The sequence below is a fragment of the Castor canadensis genome, chromosome 6 (genome assembly GCF_047511655.1).
Source record: "Castor canadensis chromosome 6, mCasCan1.hap1v2, whole genome shotgun sequence".
Lineage (NCBI taxonomy): Eukaryota > Metazoa > Chordata > Mammalia > Rodentia > Castoridae > Castor > Castor canadensis.
The window spans coordinates 17,348,705-17,365,067 of NC_133391.1; the positions used below are offsets into that span (position 1 = coordinate 17,348,705).

At 43.1% G+C, this 16,363-nt stretch overlaps 1 protein-coding gene across 1 annotated transcript; it reads left to right on the forward strand.

Annotated features, from left to right (window-relative positions):
• The first annotated feature begins 561 nt into the window (after positions 1-561).
• Positions 562-15,617, forward strand: Psph (phosphoserine phosphatase). The gene is made up of 6 exons (XM_074075796.1): positions 562-891; positions 7,701-7,859; positions 8,777-8,911; positions 10,152-10,297; positions 11,475-11,623; positions 15,114-15,617. The coding sequence occupies exons 2-6, from the start codon at positions 7,720-7,722 to the stop codon at positions 15,219-15,221; spliced, it is 678 nt and encodes a 225-aa protein (XP_073931897.1). The 5' UTR covers positions 562-891; positions 7,701-7,719; the 3' UTR covers positions 15,222-15,617.
• Positions 15,618-16,363: the final 746 nt, after the last annotated feature.

Here is a 16,363-nt window from a genome sequence, read left to right on the forward strand (position 1 = left end):
TCTCAGCATGGCAGGTTTCAGGTTGTGTTTTAGGGTGGACTTCATTGCCTGACTGCAGCCAGCTTCCGCCAAAAGTAAATGTTTTGGGGTCAACACCTCTTATTGGTTGTAGTCAACATGAAAATAGCTAGGTAAGTGACGAGGGGGGAAAAGAAAAAGTGTAAAGACTCATTTTGTCACTCACGGTATTCTGCATTTCAGCTGCGAATGTAAGTAATTTTTGTAACCCTCTTGAGACCTGCAGGAGACCTGCATTCCTGCAAGAGCATAATGCAAACGTAGATTTCGGAGAAGGCTCCCAAGGCGCTTCGTTAATTGCAAAATGAGTTCAGAGGTCCCTCACCTCCTCGCGTATCCTCATGGCGAGTGGTGTGGCCGTGGGGAGCGGCTTCCGAAGATTGGGGAGCTCTCTGGTTCTCTGCAAGGTGGAGGTGCGCGGGAGGCTGGGCGGTGCGGGACACGCCTACGGTGCGGCGCAGGTCCGCTTAGCTGGCGCGGAGCCCGCGGAGGAGGGAGGAGGGGCGGGCCCGGAGTCACGCCCCGGGGCGGGGCCAAGGCCTCCTTCCAAGCCGGCTTTGCGGAGCCGGGATCTGCTGCCTCCAGTCGAGAGAAGCGCATGCAAAGCTGAGCTGAAGCCGCCCGCATACCGCTGACCTGCCCCGAGCTCCGGTGAAGGCGAAGGCTCCGCTTGCCAGCACCCTCGCCTCCCTCCCAGCTCGGTTCCCGCAGGTCGGAGACAGCCTCTGCCCCTGGCCGCGGAAGCGCGGGAGGCGGGGGCCGCGGCCCAGGAACCGCGGCGCGGAGAGTCCGTGGGCGAGCCTCGGTGCACCCGCGCGCGGCGCTCGGCTCAGCCGGCTTTGACGCTGCGCCTGCTTGTCCTGCCAAGTCGGGGTAGGTGAATGAACCTTCCTGCCATTTCAAGGCTTTCTTTGCATTAACTGACTTTTCGATCGCTTCACTTGTTTGATCCCGCAACTGAGTGTTGCCAAACTGCTTGAATGAATGATGCAATCCGCACGGGACGATCATCAGTGCAAGATGAGGAAAATCCCCAAATCGAGAGCTAAGGTCTTTGACTTTTCCATGAGCAGTAGGCTCTTAAATAAATGCTTAGCAGATTCAAGTTGGGAATTAAGCCATTCATTTGTTACCTTTGCTTGCTACATTTTCTTTATATGCGATTTGTACATTAAAGTTACTGTGAATACTTGATGGCTGATATAGACCTGAGGATCAAATTCGGTTTTCAATATAAAATAATAATGATTATAGTTCTGTCTCTCCTGTGCTAGTGAAACAAACTAGCCAGAACTTTTGAAATTTTGAAATAACTTGGCACGATCCTAATTACTTCTTAAGGCCAATGTTTTATTGGTATATAATTTAATGCGATAAAATGCACTCAGTTTGAAGTGCACATTTCGATGAATTTTGACAAGTTTATACACACTTATATCATCACAATAGCACATTTCTCCTAAAACATTTCTGAGGGCATCTTTCCAGTTAGGTTCCCCTGAATCCATTCTCCAGTTGAGACACTGATCCGCTTGATCCTTGTCTCTATAGCTTGTATTTTGTAGCGTTTCAGGACCACCTGCATGCCAGGCAAGCACTCTACCATGTGAGCTAAGCCCCTAGCCCGAGTTTCCTATAAATGGTATAACTCATTGTGCTCCCTTCTGTCTGGTCTCTTTCTGTCAGCATAAAGTGTTTTACATCTGTGCATGTGGTAGCATGTAACCATAAATCCATTCCTTTTGATTACAGAGTAGTGTTGCATTGCAGGAATGGATTACAATTTGTTTTCCTGTTTATCTATTGGTGGATATTTGGGTTGTTTCTACCTTTGGGCAATCATAACTAAAGCTGCTGCAAATATGTTTTCATTTCTGTTGGATAAATGTAGGTGAGTGAGACTGCTGGCACTTATGAAAATAATTTTTTTTCTGACACTGGGATTTGAACTCAGGTCCTGCACCTTGAACCCACTCCCCCTTTTTTTGTGGTGGGTTTTTCCAGAGAGAGTCTTGAGAACTATTTGCCTGGGCTGGCTTCAAACAGCGAGCCTCCTAATCTCTGCCTCCTAAATAGCTAGTATTACAGGCCTGGGCCACCAGTGCCCGGCCGAATAGTTTAACTTTATAAGAAACTGCCAAACTTTTCCAAAATGGTTGTACCATTTTACACCATCTCTGCAATGTAGAAGGGATCTGATTTGTTTCATAGCTTCATCAATGTCCCTCTTTTAAAATTTATTCATTCTTCTTTTGAGTTTATATGCATATCTTTTTGGAATGTCTACTCAAATCTTTTGCTCATTTTTTAATCTGTATTGTGAAAATTGTCTCCCAGTGTCTTTTCTTTTTTTTATCCTAGCTTTTGAAAAATGAAAGTTTTAAATTTTGATGAAGCCCAATCTGTCATTGTATTTTTTGTGCCTTTTATTTATTTAAGAAATTTAAGGTGGTTGTTGCATTAGCTGTATAACAAATTACCCCCAAAGATAGCAGCTTAAAGCAACATACATTTATTTCCCTAGTTTTTATGCATCATAAGTCTGGAAGCAGCTAACCTGTGTGGTGCAGAGCCTGTAGGCCTTTTTTAAAAAGGTACTGGGTATTGAACCCAGAGCCTGGCACTTGTTAGGCAAGCACTCTACACTGAGCCATGCCCCCAGCCCTTCATCTATATGCTTTGCTTTCTGGCATAGATTTCTAGCTGTTGGTGGGTTCAGTTCCTGGTGGGTTGTTGAACTCTGGGCCTTCGCTCCTCACTGTTGGCTGGAGGCCTCCTAGTTCTTGCCACATGTGTCTTTCTCTAGGACAGCTCGCAGCATGGCAGCTGTCTGCCCTCAGAACCACACAGTGGGGCAAAGGGGCAGCCACATTCTTTCTTATTTCTTTTTGACAGTACTGGGGTTTGAACTCAGGGCTTCACACCTGCAAGGCAGGTGCCATATGCTTGAGCCACACCTCCAGCCTTTTTCGTTCCTTTCTTGTTTTGAGATTAACTAGCATAACTTTTTTTTAATTGAAATGATAGATTCATAGGGGATTGCAAAGCCATATACAGGGAGGTCCCATGCCTTCTTCCTGCCCCGTGCTCCTTCCCCTGATATCAACGGACCAAGGCATTCCTTTTGGCACCATCTAGAGCTTATTCTGACGTTACAGTTATACATGCACTCATTTCTGTCACGGTCTGATCTCACAAGGGACATCCTTCACCTCTGGCACATTCTGGTCACTAAATCAAGAGGAGCCATCCCCACCCCAGGTGGGGTTCTCAGGAGGCAGGGTCATAGGGGCAATTTTAGAGGCTTCCAACCACAGTTAGGACTTTTTGCCCCTAATTTTAGGAGATTCATAATTTTAATTTTTGTGTTTTATGTATGTGTGATTCATTTTAGGCTAATTTTTTGATATTTGGACTGTAGGTTAGGGAAAACTAATTTCAAATTTCTGTTTTATTACAACTGCCAGATAGGATTTCAGTATCATAAGGATCACAGTCCTGTCATTTTCATGTTGGTAAAACAACATAGAACTTCTGTTTTTTTTTTTTTTTTTTTTGCAGTACTGGGGTTTGAACTCAGGGCCTACAACTTGAGCCACTCCACCAGCCCTGTTGTTTTTGGGATGCGTTTTTTTCGAGATAGGGTCTTACGAACTATTTGCCCAGGTTGGCTTTGAACCACGATCCTCCTGATCTGTGCCTTTGTGAGTAGCTAGGATTACAGGTGTGAGCCACCAGCACCCAGTTTATATTTGGATTTTTATATCATGCATTACTCATAAACTCTCCTTCCTTTCTTGGCTGGTGGTGTGGCTCAAGGGGTAGAGTCCCTGCCTAGAAAACACAAAGCACTGAGTTCAAATCCCAGTATCACAGAAAGAAAGGAGGAGAGAGAGAAAGAACTTACATTTTCATATTATTTAGTCCATTTCTAATTGATAAAAGGGTAAGAAGCATTCAAGTCAGTGTATGGACTGTAGATTAGACATAGATGAAGTCTTTATTATTAGAACAATTCTCCTTTAGATGTAAACAGTGTCAAAGAAGACAGTAAATTGTATTCTTCATACTTCTTCTATGTCCTGCCATTCTGGGGAGCAGGTCCTCTCTGAGGACCAGTACCTTTAAGGAGACTTCCGTAGGCTGCAGCCTTCCCTGGTCCACAGGGACTGGGAAAGCCAGCAGAAGCTAGTCCTGCTCAGCACAGTAGGGAAAGAAAGGCAGCCCTGTGTCCTGGGTGCTGGGCTTTGAGAACACCTTGAACTCTTTCTCTTTCTCAGGACACTATCATGTGCCCCAGGTATGAGGAGGAGTAAGTACAACCTTGTGATCTAAATGCAGTAGGACTTTAGTGTGTGTGTGTGTGTGTGTGTGTGTGTGTGTGTGTGTGTGTGTGTGTATTGAACAGAGTGGCTCTGCCACTGGAGCCACATCCCCAGACTCCTGATTCAGAAGCTTCACAGAACCTATCATGCTCAGAGCTCAGGGAACTTTATTCCCTCTGCCTTGCTGAAGCTCTATAGCTGCTGTGCTTTGTCTGTTAGCAGGTGAAGGTGAGAGGTCACTCCTAACAAAAAGTGATCGGAGATGCCTCTTGCATGATTCTGGAGGTTAAGTTTGGGCAAGAGTTTGTTTGGACAAGGAGATTTTTACCTCTTATCCAAAATCAGACCTAAGTCTGGCCCTGAAGGAAAATTTTTTTGTACTTTGGCATTAGGGATAAGAAGGGCTTGTCAGCATGATTTTTTGTTGTTGTTGTTTTGTTTTGTTTTAAAATCTGTTGGACCAGCTGGAGACTGGCCCAGCTGGAGTCCCAGTCTGAGCAACAGAGGCAATGGTGGGAACCTGGCCTGTGTCTGAGCACAGACCTTTCCAGAAGCATCATTCCACTGCAGTCCTGTGCCCTTTCTACCCCCAAGAGGTGGATGGGAAGGATCCAGAGTCCATTCCCAGCAGTGATTTTTTTTCTTTGTGTAAAATTCTAATGTACACAATTTACTTTGCAGCAACTGAACTTGCTCAGCAGATTTTTTTTTTCATGGCGATAGCCTTGAGAATTTTGCATATGCATGAATTGTGAGTCATTGCTGGTAGAACCGGAAGTGAGCAAGGAGACAGAGCCTTTTTTGGACAGGTTGGGAAGAGCTGGAGGGAGCCAAGGCCAAGTTTGCTCTGCTGGTCTATCAAGCAGGGAGGGAGTGAAGCCCTGGTAAAATGCAGGGTAGAGGGCACATCCCTTGGGCAGAGTCAAGGTCATATTATTCAGCATGGTCTCCAAGACAGTGTGTGGCAAAGCAATCAGCCTTCCCAGTGAATTCAGTGTGAGGCTTGGCTCAAACCTCCTGTCTTCTCTGTCTCTGGAACATAGTGCAATCCTGGAGGCCAGTGTTGGCAATTCCAAGTCAGGACTTGTATTCAGATGGGGAATATAGGAATCAGTAATTCAATTAAGAAATAGGCAAATGAATGGACACTTCTCAAATACATGAAAAAAAAATGCTCAATACCATTATCAGGGAAATGCAAACCAAAACTATAAATTGTGGTACTAATCCCAGCACTCAGGCTGGATCAAGTGTACATAGTGAGACTGTCTCAGAGAGAGAGACAGACATTTTCACTCTAACTAGAATGACTATGATATTAAAAAAGAAAAAAAATGCTGACAAGGATAAGGAGAAAACGGAATCTTATATACTGTTGGAGAGAATGTAAGTTAGTACAGCCACTATGGAGAAAGGTATGTTTTAGTTTTCCTCCGAAAACTAAAAATAGAACTGCCATATAATCCAGCTATCCCACTTCTGGGTAGATATATTTAAAGGAAATGAAACCAGTATCCCAAAGAGATCCTTGCATGCCCATCTCTGTGGGACTGTTCATAGTACCTAAGATACAACATCAGTCTAGGTGCCCATCAACAGAAGAATAGAGCTGGGTGCTGGTGGCTCACACCTATAATCCTAGCTATTTGGGAAGCAGACATCAGGAGGATCATGAAGCCAGCCTGGGGAAGTAGTTCTTGAGACTCTATTTAAAAAAATACCCAACATGAAAAGGACTGTTGAAGTGGCTCAAATGGTAGAGCACCTGCCTAGCAAGCATGAGGCCCTGAGTTCAACCCCAGTACTGACCCAAAAAAAAAAAAAATTCCTGTCATTTGCAGCGAAATGGATAAAACTGAGGATATTATGTTACATGAAATAAGCCAAACATAGAAAGATAAGTTCCACATATTCTCTCTCATATATGGAAGCTAAAAAAAAAAAAGTCACTCTGAATATAGAATAGTGAGACAGGTGTATGCATGGAGGGGGTTCTGGATAAGGGGAGGTTGGATTTGTATGCTGCATGTACTTTGGAAGTAACACACTGAACCCCATTAATATGTGGTAATAAAAAATAAGAAATAGCCGGGCACTGGTGGCTCATACCTGTTTACTCAGGAGGCAGAGATCAGGTGGATCATCGTTCAAAGCTAGCCCAGGCAAATAGTTGGCAAGACCCTATCTCAAAAAAATTTGTCACAAAAAAAGGGTTGGTGGAGTGGTTCAAGTTGTACGCCCTGAGTTCAAGCCCCAGTACCACAAAATAATAAAGAGAAATATATACTGAAATATTTTTGGTTGAAATGATTTGCTTAGAGATAATGAGGTAAGGTGAAAGTGTATGGGACTTTTGATGAAGCAAGATTAGTTCTGATTTTCTTTTTGGTGGAGCTGGGTTTGAACTCAGGGCCTTGTTTGGTAGGCTGGCACTTTCCTACTTGAGCCACGCCCCTAGCTCTTATAAAAATATATTTTTGGTGGTACTGGGGATTGAATTCAGGGTCTTCTGCTGTTAAAAAAAATGTTTTTTAAGTTAGGCCCTGGTAGCTTTTGCCAATATTCCTATCTACTTGGGAAACTGAGATAGGGAGTCTCATAGTTCAAGGCCAGCCTGGGCAAACAGTTTGAGAAACCCTATCTCCAAAATAACCAGGGTAAAATGGACTAGAGGTGTGGCTTGAGTGGTACAGCGCTTGCTTTGCAAGTGTGAAGCCAGAGTTGGATACCGGCTTAACATCACACATACTTACAAATTGGTGCCGTTCCTAGGCTGAGCTCCTGATGTTAGAGTTTGGGTCTTACTCAGTTTTCATAACACTAGAGCCTGACATTTAATTTTTTTTTTTGCTCTTTTGAATTATTTTTTTTATTAGCATATAATAGTTGTACAAGGAGATACATTGTGATATTTACATAGGTGCTCATATCTTAGAACAATTTTAACAATTTCATTCTATTTTCATATGTGAATACAAAATACATCCACCATATTTACTCTCAATTACCTTTTTTTCTTTTTTTTGTTTTTTGGGACAGGGACTCATTCTGTAGCCAGCCCAGGTTGTCCTGGAATTTGCTATATAGCCCAGGCTGGCCTTCTCATGACTTGTTATGTAGCAATCATCCCGCCTCAGCCTCTTGAGTGCTGGAATTACAGGCATGCACCATGGTGCCCACTGACAGCCCAATGTTTAGAAGAAGTTTAATATGTGTTAAGAATCAATGAGTCCACAAGAACATGCTTGCAGGGGTCACTGACTTTGATACAAATCAAAGTGGAAGGCCTTGTTGGCATCATTGAGCCTTTCCATGGTGATAGTTATATCTTTAAATATGCTTCTTTTTCTCTTGTAGGAAGGAGATTCTCCCAAGAATGGTGTCCCATTCAGAGCTGGGGAAGCTTTTCTGCTCTGCGGATGCAGTATGCTTCGATGTTGACAGCACTGTCATCAGGGAAGAAGGCATTGATGAGCTGGCCAAATTCTGTGGAGTTGAGGACGCTGTGTCAGAAATGTAGGAATGATCTTTATTTGTTTCATGAAATGATAAATTTAAAAAAAACCCCAATGATTTTTGGATGAAATGCTAGGCCAGAGCCACAATTCCAGAGTTTTAGTTCTAAGCAAGTACTAAGAAAAAGCACTCAGCGGCCAGTGGTGTGGCTCAAGTGGTAGAGTGTCTGCCTAGCAAGCGTGAGCCTCTGAGTTCAAACCCTAGCACTGCCAAAAAAGAAAGAAAAAGCACTTGGCTTTTTCTTCCATCACTTAGAGCTGAATTTGGTAGTATGCCTTATCTATCCATCCCTTTATGTAAATGTTTATGACAAATATTCTGGCAAAAGAAAATCATTGCTCCTATCAAGCAAATATGGATAAGATACATTCTTAGCTTATCAGGAGAATGATGACATAACCACCCAGAGAAGATTCTGTGGTGTCCAGTGCGCTCTGTCATGGTTGAAAGTATGGCTTTAGAGGCTCACTGGAAAGCTAGATCTGTTTCAGTATCTCAGTGGATCCTGGGTCAGGACCCCTCCTCACTCTGCAGCGCTGGCACCTGCTTGTGCTGTGGCCTGTCACTGGGTCGTGCACTGTTTTGCGCTCTGCAAAATGTAGGAATGTCCAGCCTTTGGCTTCTCTTGGTTTATGACAGCTTATGGCTTCTGAGGAAGGTGCCTGTGGATAGATTGTGTGGTATCTCACACCATTAGGGGGCTGCATTTTTGGCTGCAAAATTCATGGCCCCAGAGGATTAATGGGACTCTCGTGCTAACCTTCCTTAGTTTCTTCCTAGGCCCAACTCCCATAGCACATGGCATTGTCTGGGCCAGCACCTTCCTTGGGATGGGCATTATGAGGACCTGGTGCAGGACAGGGTGTAACCTTTGAGAACAGCTGCCACAAGGGTCTGATTCTTGGTTTTCTTCCTAGGACACGGAGAGCCATGGGCGGGGCCGTGCCTTTCAAAGCTGCCCTCACTGAGCGCTTGGCACTGATCCAGCCCTCCAGGGAGCAGGTGCAAAGACTCCTGGCAGAGCACCCCCCGCACCTGACCCCCGGTATAAGGTAATTGCAGCCCGGGCCCTGTACATGCTGTCTTCCCTCAGCTGTTTCAGGGCCCTCCTGCTCCAGAGCGACTGTCACTGCGAAGCTCCTGACAAGTGGTTTCTTTTTGGGCACTTAGGTATGGTTTTGTCTGACTGAGCACCTGCCCATGTCTGCACCCTTGTGTCCCCAGGGAGATCTTGTACTTGCCTTACATTTTTACATCTGGTTTTTGAGTTCATGGGTATAAGGTTGTGAGTTGGTTTTATAAAGCAGAGAAATTCCATCCATTATTTTCTAAGTGCATTAGAAGATCATATATAAAGCCAAGCATGGTGGCTCACACCTATTATCCCAGCACTTGGAGGCTGAGGCAGGAGGACTGAGAGTTTGAGGCCAGCCTGTCCTACATAGTGAGACCCTGTCTCAAAGAACCCAAAGAAATAGGGGCTGGAGGAGTGGCTCAAATGGTAGAGTGCCTGCCTGGTGAGGCCCCAAGTTCAAACCCCAGTACTACCAGAAAAAAAAAGACATAAACAAAAAACAACAGAAAGAAAAAACATAGGGCAGGGCTTGGTAGCTTATGCCCATAATCTCAGTTACTCAAAAGGTAGAATTTGGGAAGACTGCAGTTTGAGGACCGCCTGGGCAGAAAGTTAGAAAGACTCCACTCAACCAATAGCTGGGCATGGTGGTGTGTGCCTTTAATCCCAGGTACACAGGAAACACAGAAACATAAATAGAATGTGGCCCAGGCTGGCCCTGGGCAAAAATGTGAGACCCTATCTGAAAAATAACTAAAGCAAAAAGGGCTGGGGGCATGGCTCAAGTGGTAGAATGTCTGCCTAGCAAATGCAAGGCCTTGATTTCAAACCCTGGAAACCCAGCTGAGCGCCAGTGGCTATGCCTATAATCCTAGCTGCCCAGGAGTCAGAGTTCAGGAAGATCATAGTTCAAAGCCAGCCCTGGCAAATTGTTTGTGAGACCCTATCTCAAAAAAAAAAAATCACTAAAAAGGGCTGGTAGAGTGGCTGAAGGTGTAGGCTCTGAGTTCAAACCCAACTACCAGGAATAAAAAGAAAAAAGGAAAACCCAACCAAACAAAAATCCACATATAAAATATTAATTCTTTAGGCAATACACTTTGTCAGATATGCTTCAAGGCAAATGCATGGGGAGAAAAAGTACTGAGTTTTTTTCATGTTTCCTTATTTCTCTTTTGTATTAATCAAAGTTTGGTATTTTGTATGTGTTTTTGCAGGGAGCTGGTAAGTCGCTTGCAAGAGCGAAACGTTCAGGTTTTCCTAATATCTGGTGGCTTTAGGAGTATCGTAGAACATGTCGCCTCAAAGCTCAATATCCCAGCAGCCAATGTGTTTGCCAATAGGCTGAAATTCTACTTTAATGGTAAGGCTTCCATTGTACATGTTCTCTTTCTTAGCAGTGCTGTTATGTAGTAATCTGGGTGGGCTCCGTTGGAGTGCAGTGTAAGCAAGGGGCTGGGAGTCCCCATTTGGTGTCCTTTGCCCTGCAAATTAGACTCCAGTCATCATCTGTCCTGGCTTTAGTATCTAGATTTTCACCTGTGTATAAATGCCTGCATTTAGTCAAATGCTAATTCCTAGGTAGGCCTCGTGACTTAAGTCATGTGTTACATTTCAGTTTTAGGTGAGCTTTTATGCATTTGTAGCAATATAGACTCAAGTGTTTTGTCAAGGGCTGGTGGAGTGGCTCAAGTGGTCAAGCACCTGCCTGGCAAGTGCAAGGCCCTGAACCTTGCTGCCCAAAACCAAAAAGAGTTTTGTTAATGTTGGGGACGCCTCCTGGCCCCTTTCTGAATTCTCTTGGAGTTACAGTTGTGTTTATGTCATCTCAAGAGAGCTTGTCATGTCAGGGAGCAGCTGATAGTCTTAAAACCAGATAATATTTAAATATGTTAATAGAACTTTTTTTTAAGTTTGTGTGATACTAAGCAAATCAGTTTTATTTCTTTTTTTTTCATTTTTATTACCATTGTACAGGGATCCATTGTGACAATTCCAAATTAATAGAACATTTTTAAGGCTGTATAGACTAGGGATGCATCATTGGAAAAAGTAGAGAATGAGTTAATTTCTGGGCTGGCAGAGTGGCTGAAGTGGTAGAGCACCTGCCTAACAACCATGAGACCCTGAGTTCAAACCCCAGTACCAACAAAAAAAGAAAAAAATCCCCAAAACAGAGATCGAGTTAATTTCTATAATAGAAATGATTGAAGGAGAGTAAGCTGCAGTTGCCTTGGGTGGAATTCTATGTTAACCTAGTAAATTTCGTGTATTCTTGCTTTATGGTGTCCTGCTACCTCAGTAGGGTCTAAAATTATTATATTTGAAGCCCAGGAATACAAGTAACTCAGCCCCAGGTGCTTAGGACCGAACAGAGCCTCTTTTACAGGCAATAGCCTTGGAGTCCCAGGCTGTGTGACTCTATTGAGGCCATGTTTAGCCTTTTCAGTGACATTTAAGTGAGGATGTCATTCTGTGCAAAAAGCTGTCCCAAATATACTTTTGTGGGTCTTTAATGCTGTCTTAACTTTTCTTTTAAGGTGAATATGCAGGGTTTGATGAGACACAGCCAACAGCTGAATCTGGTGGGAAAGGAAAAGTTATTAAATTTTTAAAGGAAAAATTTCACTTTAAGAAAATAATCATGATTGGAGATGGAGCTACAGACATGGAAGCTTGTCCTCCTGCTGTACGTATTAAGGGGACTAATTTTTCTCAGATTGTAATTTTGTTTTGAACAGCTGATTTAGAACTACATAAGGTTTACAACAGTAATTAAACACAAGTAGCTAAAGGTCATTATAAAATAAAAACACAAAACAACTAAAACAAGATTTTTTTTTTTTTGTGGTTTGAACTCAGGGCCTTCACCTTGAGCCACTCCACCAGCCCAGTTTTTTGTGATAGGGTTTTTTGAGATAGGGTCTCACAAACTATTTGTCCAGGCTGTTTTCACACAGATCCTCCTGAGTAGCTGGGAGTACAGGTGTGAGCCACCAGTGCCCAGCCAATTGTTTTTTTTTTTTTTGTCAGCATGGGATTTGAACTCGGGCCCTCACAATTGCTAGGCAGGTGCCCTACCACTTGAGCCTCTCCACCAGCACCTTTTTGTGATGGTTTTTTTGAGACAGGGTCTCTTGAACTATTTGTCCAGGACTGGCTTTGAACAGTAATCCTCCTGATCTCTGCCTCCTGAGTAGCTGGGATTATAGGGGCCCCGTCAGATTCATTCTCATTATGTCAGTTGACTTTATAAACCCAAAAACTTTATGAATAAGGAACTTAAAACCTTGCAGGCCAGGTGCTGGTGGCTCACTCCTGTAATCCTAGTTACTCAGGAACAAGAGATCAGGAGGATCTCGGTTCAAAGCCAGCCCTGGACAAATAGTTCGAGAGACCTATCTCTAAAATACCTAACATAAAAAGGGCTGATGGAGTGGTTCAATCAAGGTGAAGTGAGTTCAAGCCCTGGTACCACAAAAGAAAAAAAAACAACAAAACTCTCAGAACGTTTAATGACCCCTTGTCCTTGCAGTTTTGGCACTCAATTTGCTCAATCACGTTTGGCCTCATTTCTCCACATCAACAACTCCTACAACTGTAACTGAGATTGTTAAAATTACTTTAGCAGTAGTGGGATTTGAACTCTGAGCATCATGCTTGCTAGGCAGGTGCCATACTGCTTCAGCCATACTCCCAGCTATCACTGAGATTTTAACCTCATCTTATACATTCCCCTTCGCACATTCTCTCATTTAATCCTGATAATGGCTCTGTGAAGGAAAATATTATCTTCCTTTTACTCATGGGGTACTAAGGCTTGCTGAGGTTAGATTTTTTTTTTTTTTTAAGTTTTAGCAAGGGTTTATTTTACTGTAACAGGAGAGATGGGGAACATTTTCTTCTCCTCACATGGGAAATGGGAGTAGACTCCAAGGTTAGATAATTTTACCTGTATAGAAACATTTTGCTGCTGATGAAATGGCTCAAATGATAAGAGTTCTTGCCTAGGCCCTGAGTTCAAATCTCATTGCTGCCAAAAAAAAATAGTTTGCTCTTGTGAACTAATGTTGTTTTCTGAGACAAAATTTCTGTGAATTTTAAACCTAATACAGGAAGCAAATGCTGGACAGTCAGTGTCCTATGTGCCAAATGTGTCCATTTACCATTGGACTTTGCTTCTGTCATGGTCGCAGTCATCCCAATTTAAGAAAAACTGGGGTATTGAGGGGGGGGGAGCGGGAGGGGGTGGAGTGGGTGGTAAGGGAGGGGGTGGGGGCAGGGGGGAGAAATGAACCAAGCCTTGTATGCACATATGAATAATAAAAGAAAAAAAAAAAAAAAAAAAAGAAAAACTGAACCAAAAACAGCACTTAAGCTGTCACCACATACTTTCCTGAGCCATTTAAAAATAGATTGTAAATGATTAATCAAAAAGAGTTAAAGGGGTTTTCTTGTTTTCAGTCCTGGGGTTGAACCAGGGCCTCACATGCTAGGCATGCATTCTACCCTATCCCTTAAAGAAACTTTTTGTGCAGTGTCTGGTATTGCACACCTATGGTCCCAGCACTTGGGATGCAGAGGCAGGAGGATCATGAGTTTGAGACCAGCCTAGGCTACATGTTTCAAAAAAAAGAAAACCAAAACCTAAAACCAGTGCCTCCCGCTAACTCTACCCAAAAAAACCACAAAACGAAGACAACAATAAAAGAATCTTTTGTATCCCTTTACTATTACTTGAGTTAGTTCAAGCTAATACATTCCTAGGTGATTTACAACCAATCTTGGAGTGCTCACATAATGACCCCTGGGCCACCATAATGAGGAATACAAACAAGTAAATATGCAAAGTTCTGTCGGGGGCTCCAATCTCATTGTCCAGAAGTGACAAAACTATAAATTTCAGATGACCATACCGGTCAGAGAAGGGTAGGCATGCAGGTGGGTAGCCCTGCAGGGGGTTGGAAGAAGATATCACATGCAGGCCTGGCAGGACTTAGGGCAGGAAGTTGGGGATGGGGAGGGAGTAGGAATGTGCAGCGCATGGTCTGGGTGGTCAGTGAGCAAGGCCACGCAGGTGTGTCAGCTTTGAAGGCTTCCAGACAGGAGAGATGTGGTGTGTTAGGGTTACTGATGTGCTCACAGGCAGGAGGGGTTGCTGTGAAGGCACGGAGATCAGTTAGGAGGCCAAATTCAAGTTGTTACCTTGTCCCCTTGTGTGATATGAAAATTCCTGTGTATTGTGTCTATATCAGACAGAAAGGAGGAGATACCATCTCAAAACAGCGTCGAGTAAAAGAAGGTGTGTGGTAGTAGAATTGGTGAAATGATGTAACCGTCAAGCAATTTTAACTTTGAAAGAGTGCTGCCACTGGGCGCCAGTGCTCATGCCTGCAATCCTAGCTATTCAGGAGGCAGAGGTCAGGAGGATCACAGCTCAAAGCCAGCCTACGACAAATAGTTTGAGAGACTCTATTTCAAAAATACACAATACAAAAAAGAGCTGACAGAGTGGCTCAAGTGGTGCCTGCCTAGCAAGCGTGAGGCCCTGAGTTCAAACCTCAGTACCAGCAAAAAAAAAAAAACAGAGGGCAAGCACCATGTCTTACCCTTCTCTGACACCCCCACACCATCCAGCTGAATGGATCTTCCCTTACTGAACTGGGGAGGAGGAGTTTTCTTATCAGAATGAGCTCAAGGAAGGAGCCTCCTGAGGACAGCCTCACCTCTCTGTACAAGAAGAGTTTATTCTTTTAAGCAAAAAATAATGTCCTAATGTTGGGTGAGGTGGTGCACACCTATAGTGCCAGCACTGGGGAGGCTGAGGCAGGAGGATCATAAGTCCCAGGCTAGCCTGGGCTACAGAGCAATACCCTGTCTTAAAAAAAAAAGTATACAGAGCTGAAAGAGTGACTCAAGCAGTAGAAAACCTACTTTGTAAGTGCAAAGCTCTGAGTTCAAGCCCCAGTTCCAAAAAAAAAAGGGTATATATATTTATACATAATGTTATATATATTATGTTATATGTGCATGTAGATATATATACACATACTTATAATATATATTTATAAAGGGTATTCATATAATATGTATATATATAGTATATATGTTCACAGCATATATCTCTTGCTCTGGAATGCTGTTGGGTCATTTTTATAAGATTATTTCTTTGTTCTTAGGATGTCTTCATTGGGTTTGGAGGAAATGTAATCAGGCAACAAGTGAAGGACAACGCTAAATGGTACATCACTGATTTTGTAGAGCTTTTGGGAGAGCTGGAAGAATGATGTCAATTTTTATATAGCTCATAAAACTTCAGATTAATTCTTAGAAGTTATACAGATTGATGCTGTTTCTTATAATTGCCAATAATTGTCTGACAATTTTTCATATAAAGTTGGTACTGATTATCTGTCCATTCAGGTAAAGTATGGTTAGAACTCCTAGATCACTTTTTAAAAAACAAAACAAAGCTGTAATCTCAGTATTTTATGACCATTAATTACCTGGGAGAGTTTTGTAATCTGAATTCTTTATCTATATTCCTAACTGTATTTTTCTTGAAGCCTTTTAAAGGTGTAGAGTAAATTAAACACTTCATCCTTTGAAATATGAATTCAGCTGTCTAAGTGAATATTGGTTTTCCCTTTGGTGTATAAATAAAAGTTTATCCATCTATTATACAGATTTGTGGAATTTCCTGTATTTCTTTTCTTCTCTCTTTATGTTTTTTTGGTGGTGATGGGATTTGAACCCAGGACCTGAGCATGCTAGGCAAATGCTTTGCCACGTGAGCCACAACCCAGCCCAGATTTGGGGAATTTTCAGTTCTGCCTTTTCTGTAGTTCAATATCCAGTGTTTCAGATATTGTGAGTCTTACAGTGGAAACAGCTCCCAGGCAAGGAAGAGAGCTGAGATTTCTCTGTGCATAGCAGGGCCACAGTGGCCCCCCCACAGCCCCCATCGTGTGAAGCACTGGGGGGAGGGGTGGACATTCTTTTTTCACCTCTCAGAATTCATTATATATATGAAATGTTACAAAGGTTTAAAAAATAACAATGGAGCTTTAAACAAAAGAACTGGTCTTTATTTTTTTGTGGTACTGGGGTTTGAACTCAGGGCCTTCACTTTGAGCCACTCTATCAGCCCTTTTTTGTGATGGATTTTATCAAGGTAGGGTCTTTTGAACTATCTGCCCAGGCTGGCTTCAAACCTCGATGCTCCTAATCTCTGCCTCCAGAGTACCTGGGATTATAGGTGTTAGCCACCAGTGCCCAGCAGGAACTGGTCTTTAATATAGATATTTGAGCCAGGGGCCAATGGCTCATGCCTGTAATCCTAGCTACTTGTGAGGCTAAGATTGGGAGGATTCAGGTTGGAAGCCAGCCTGGGCAAAGAGTTTGAGAGACCCTATCTCCAAAATAACCA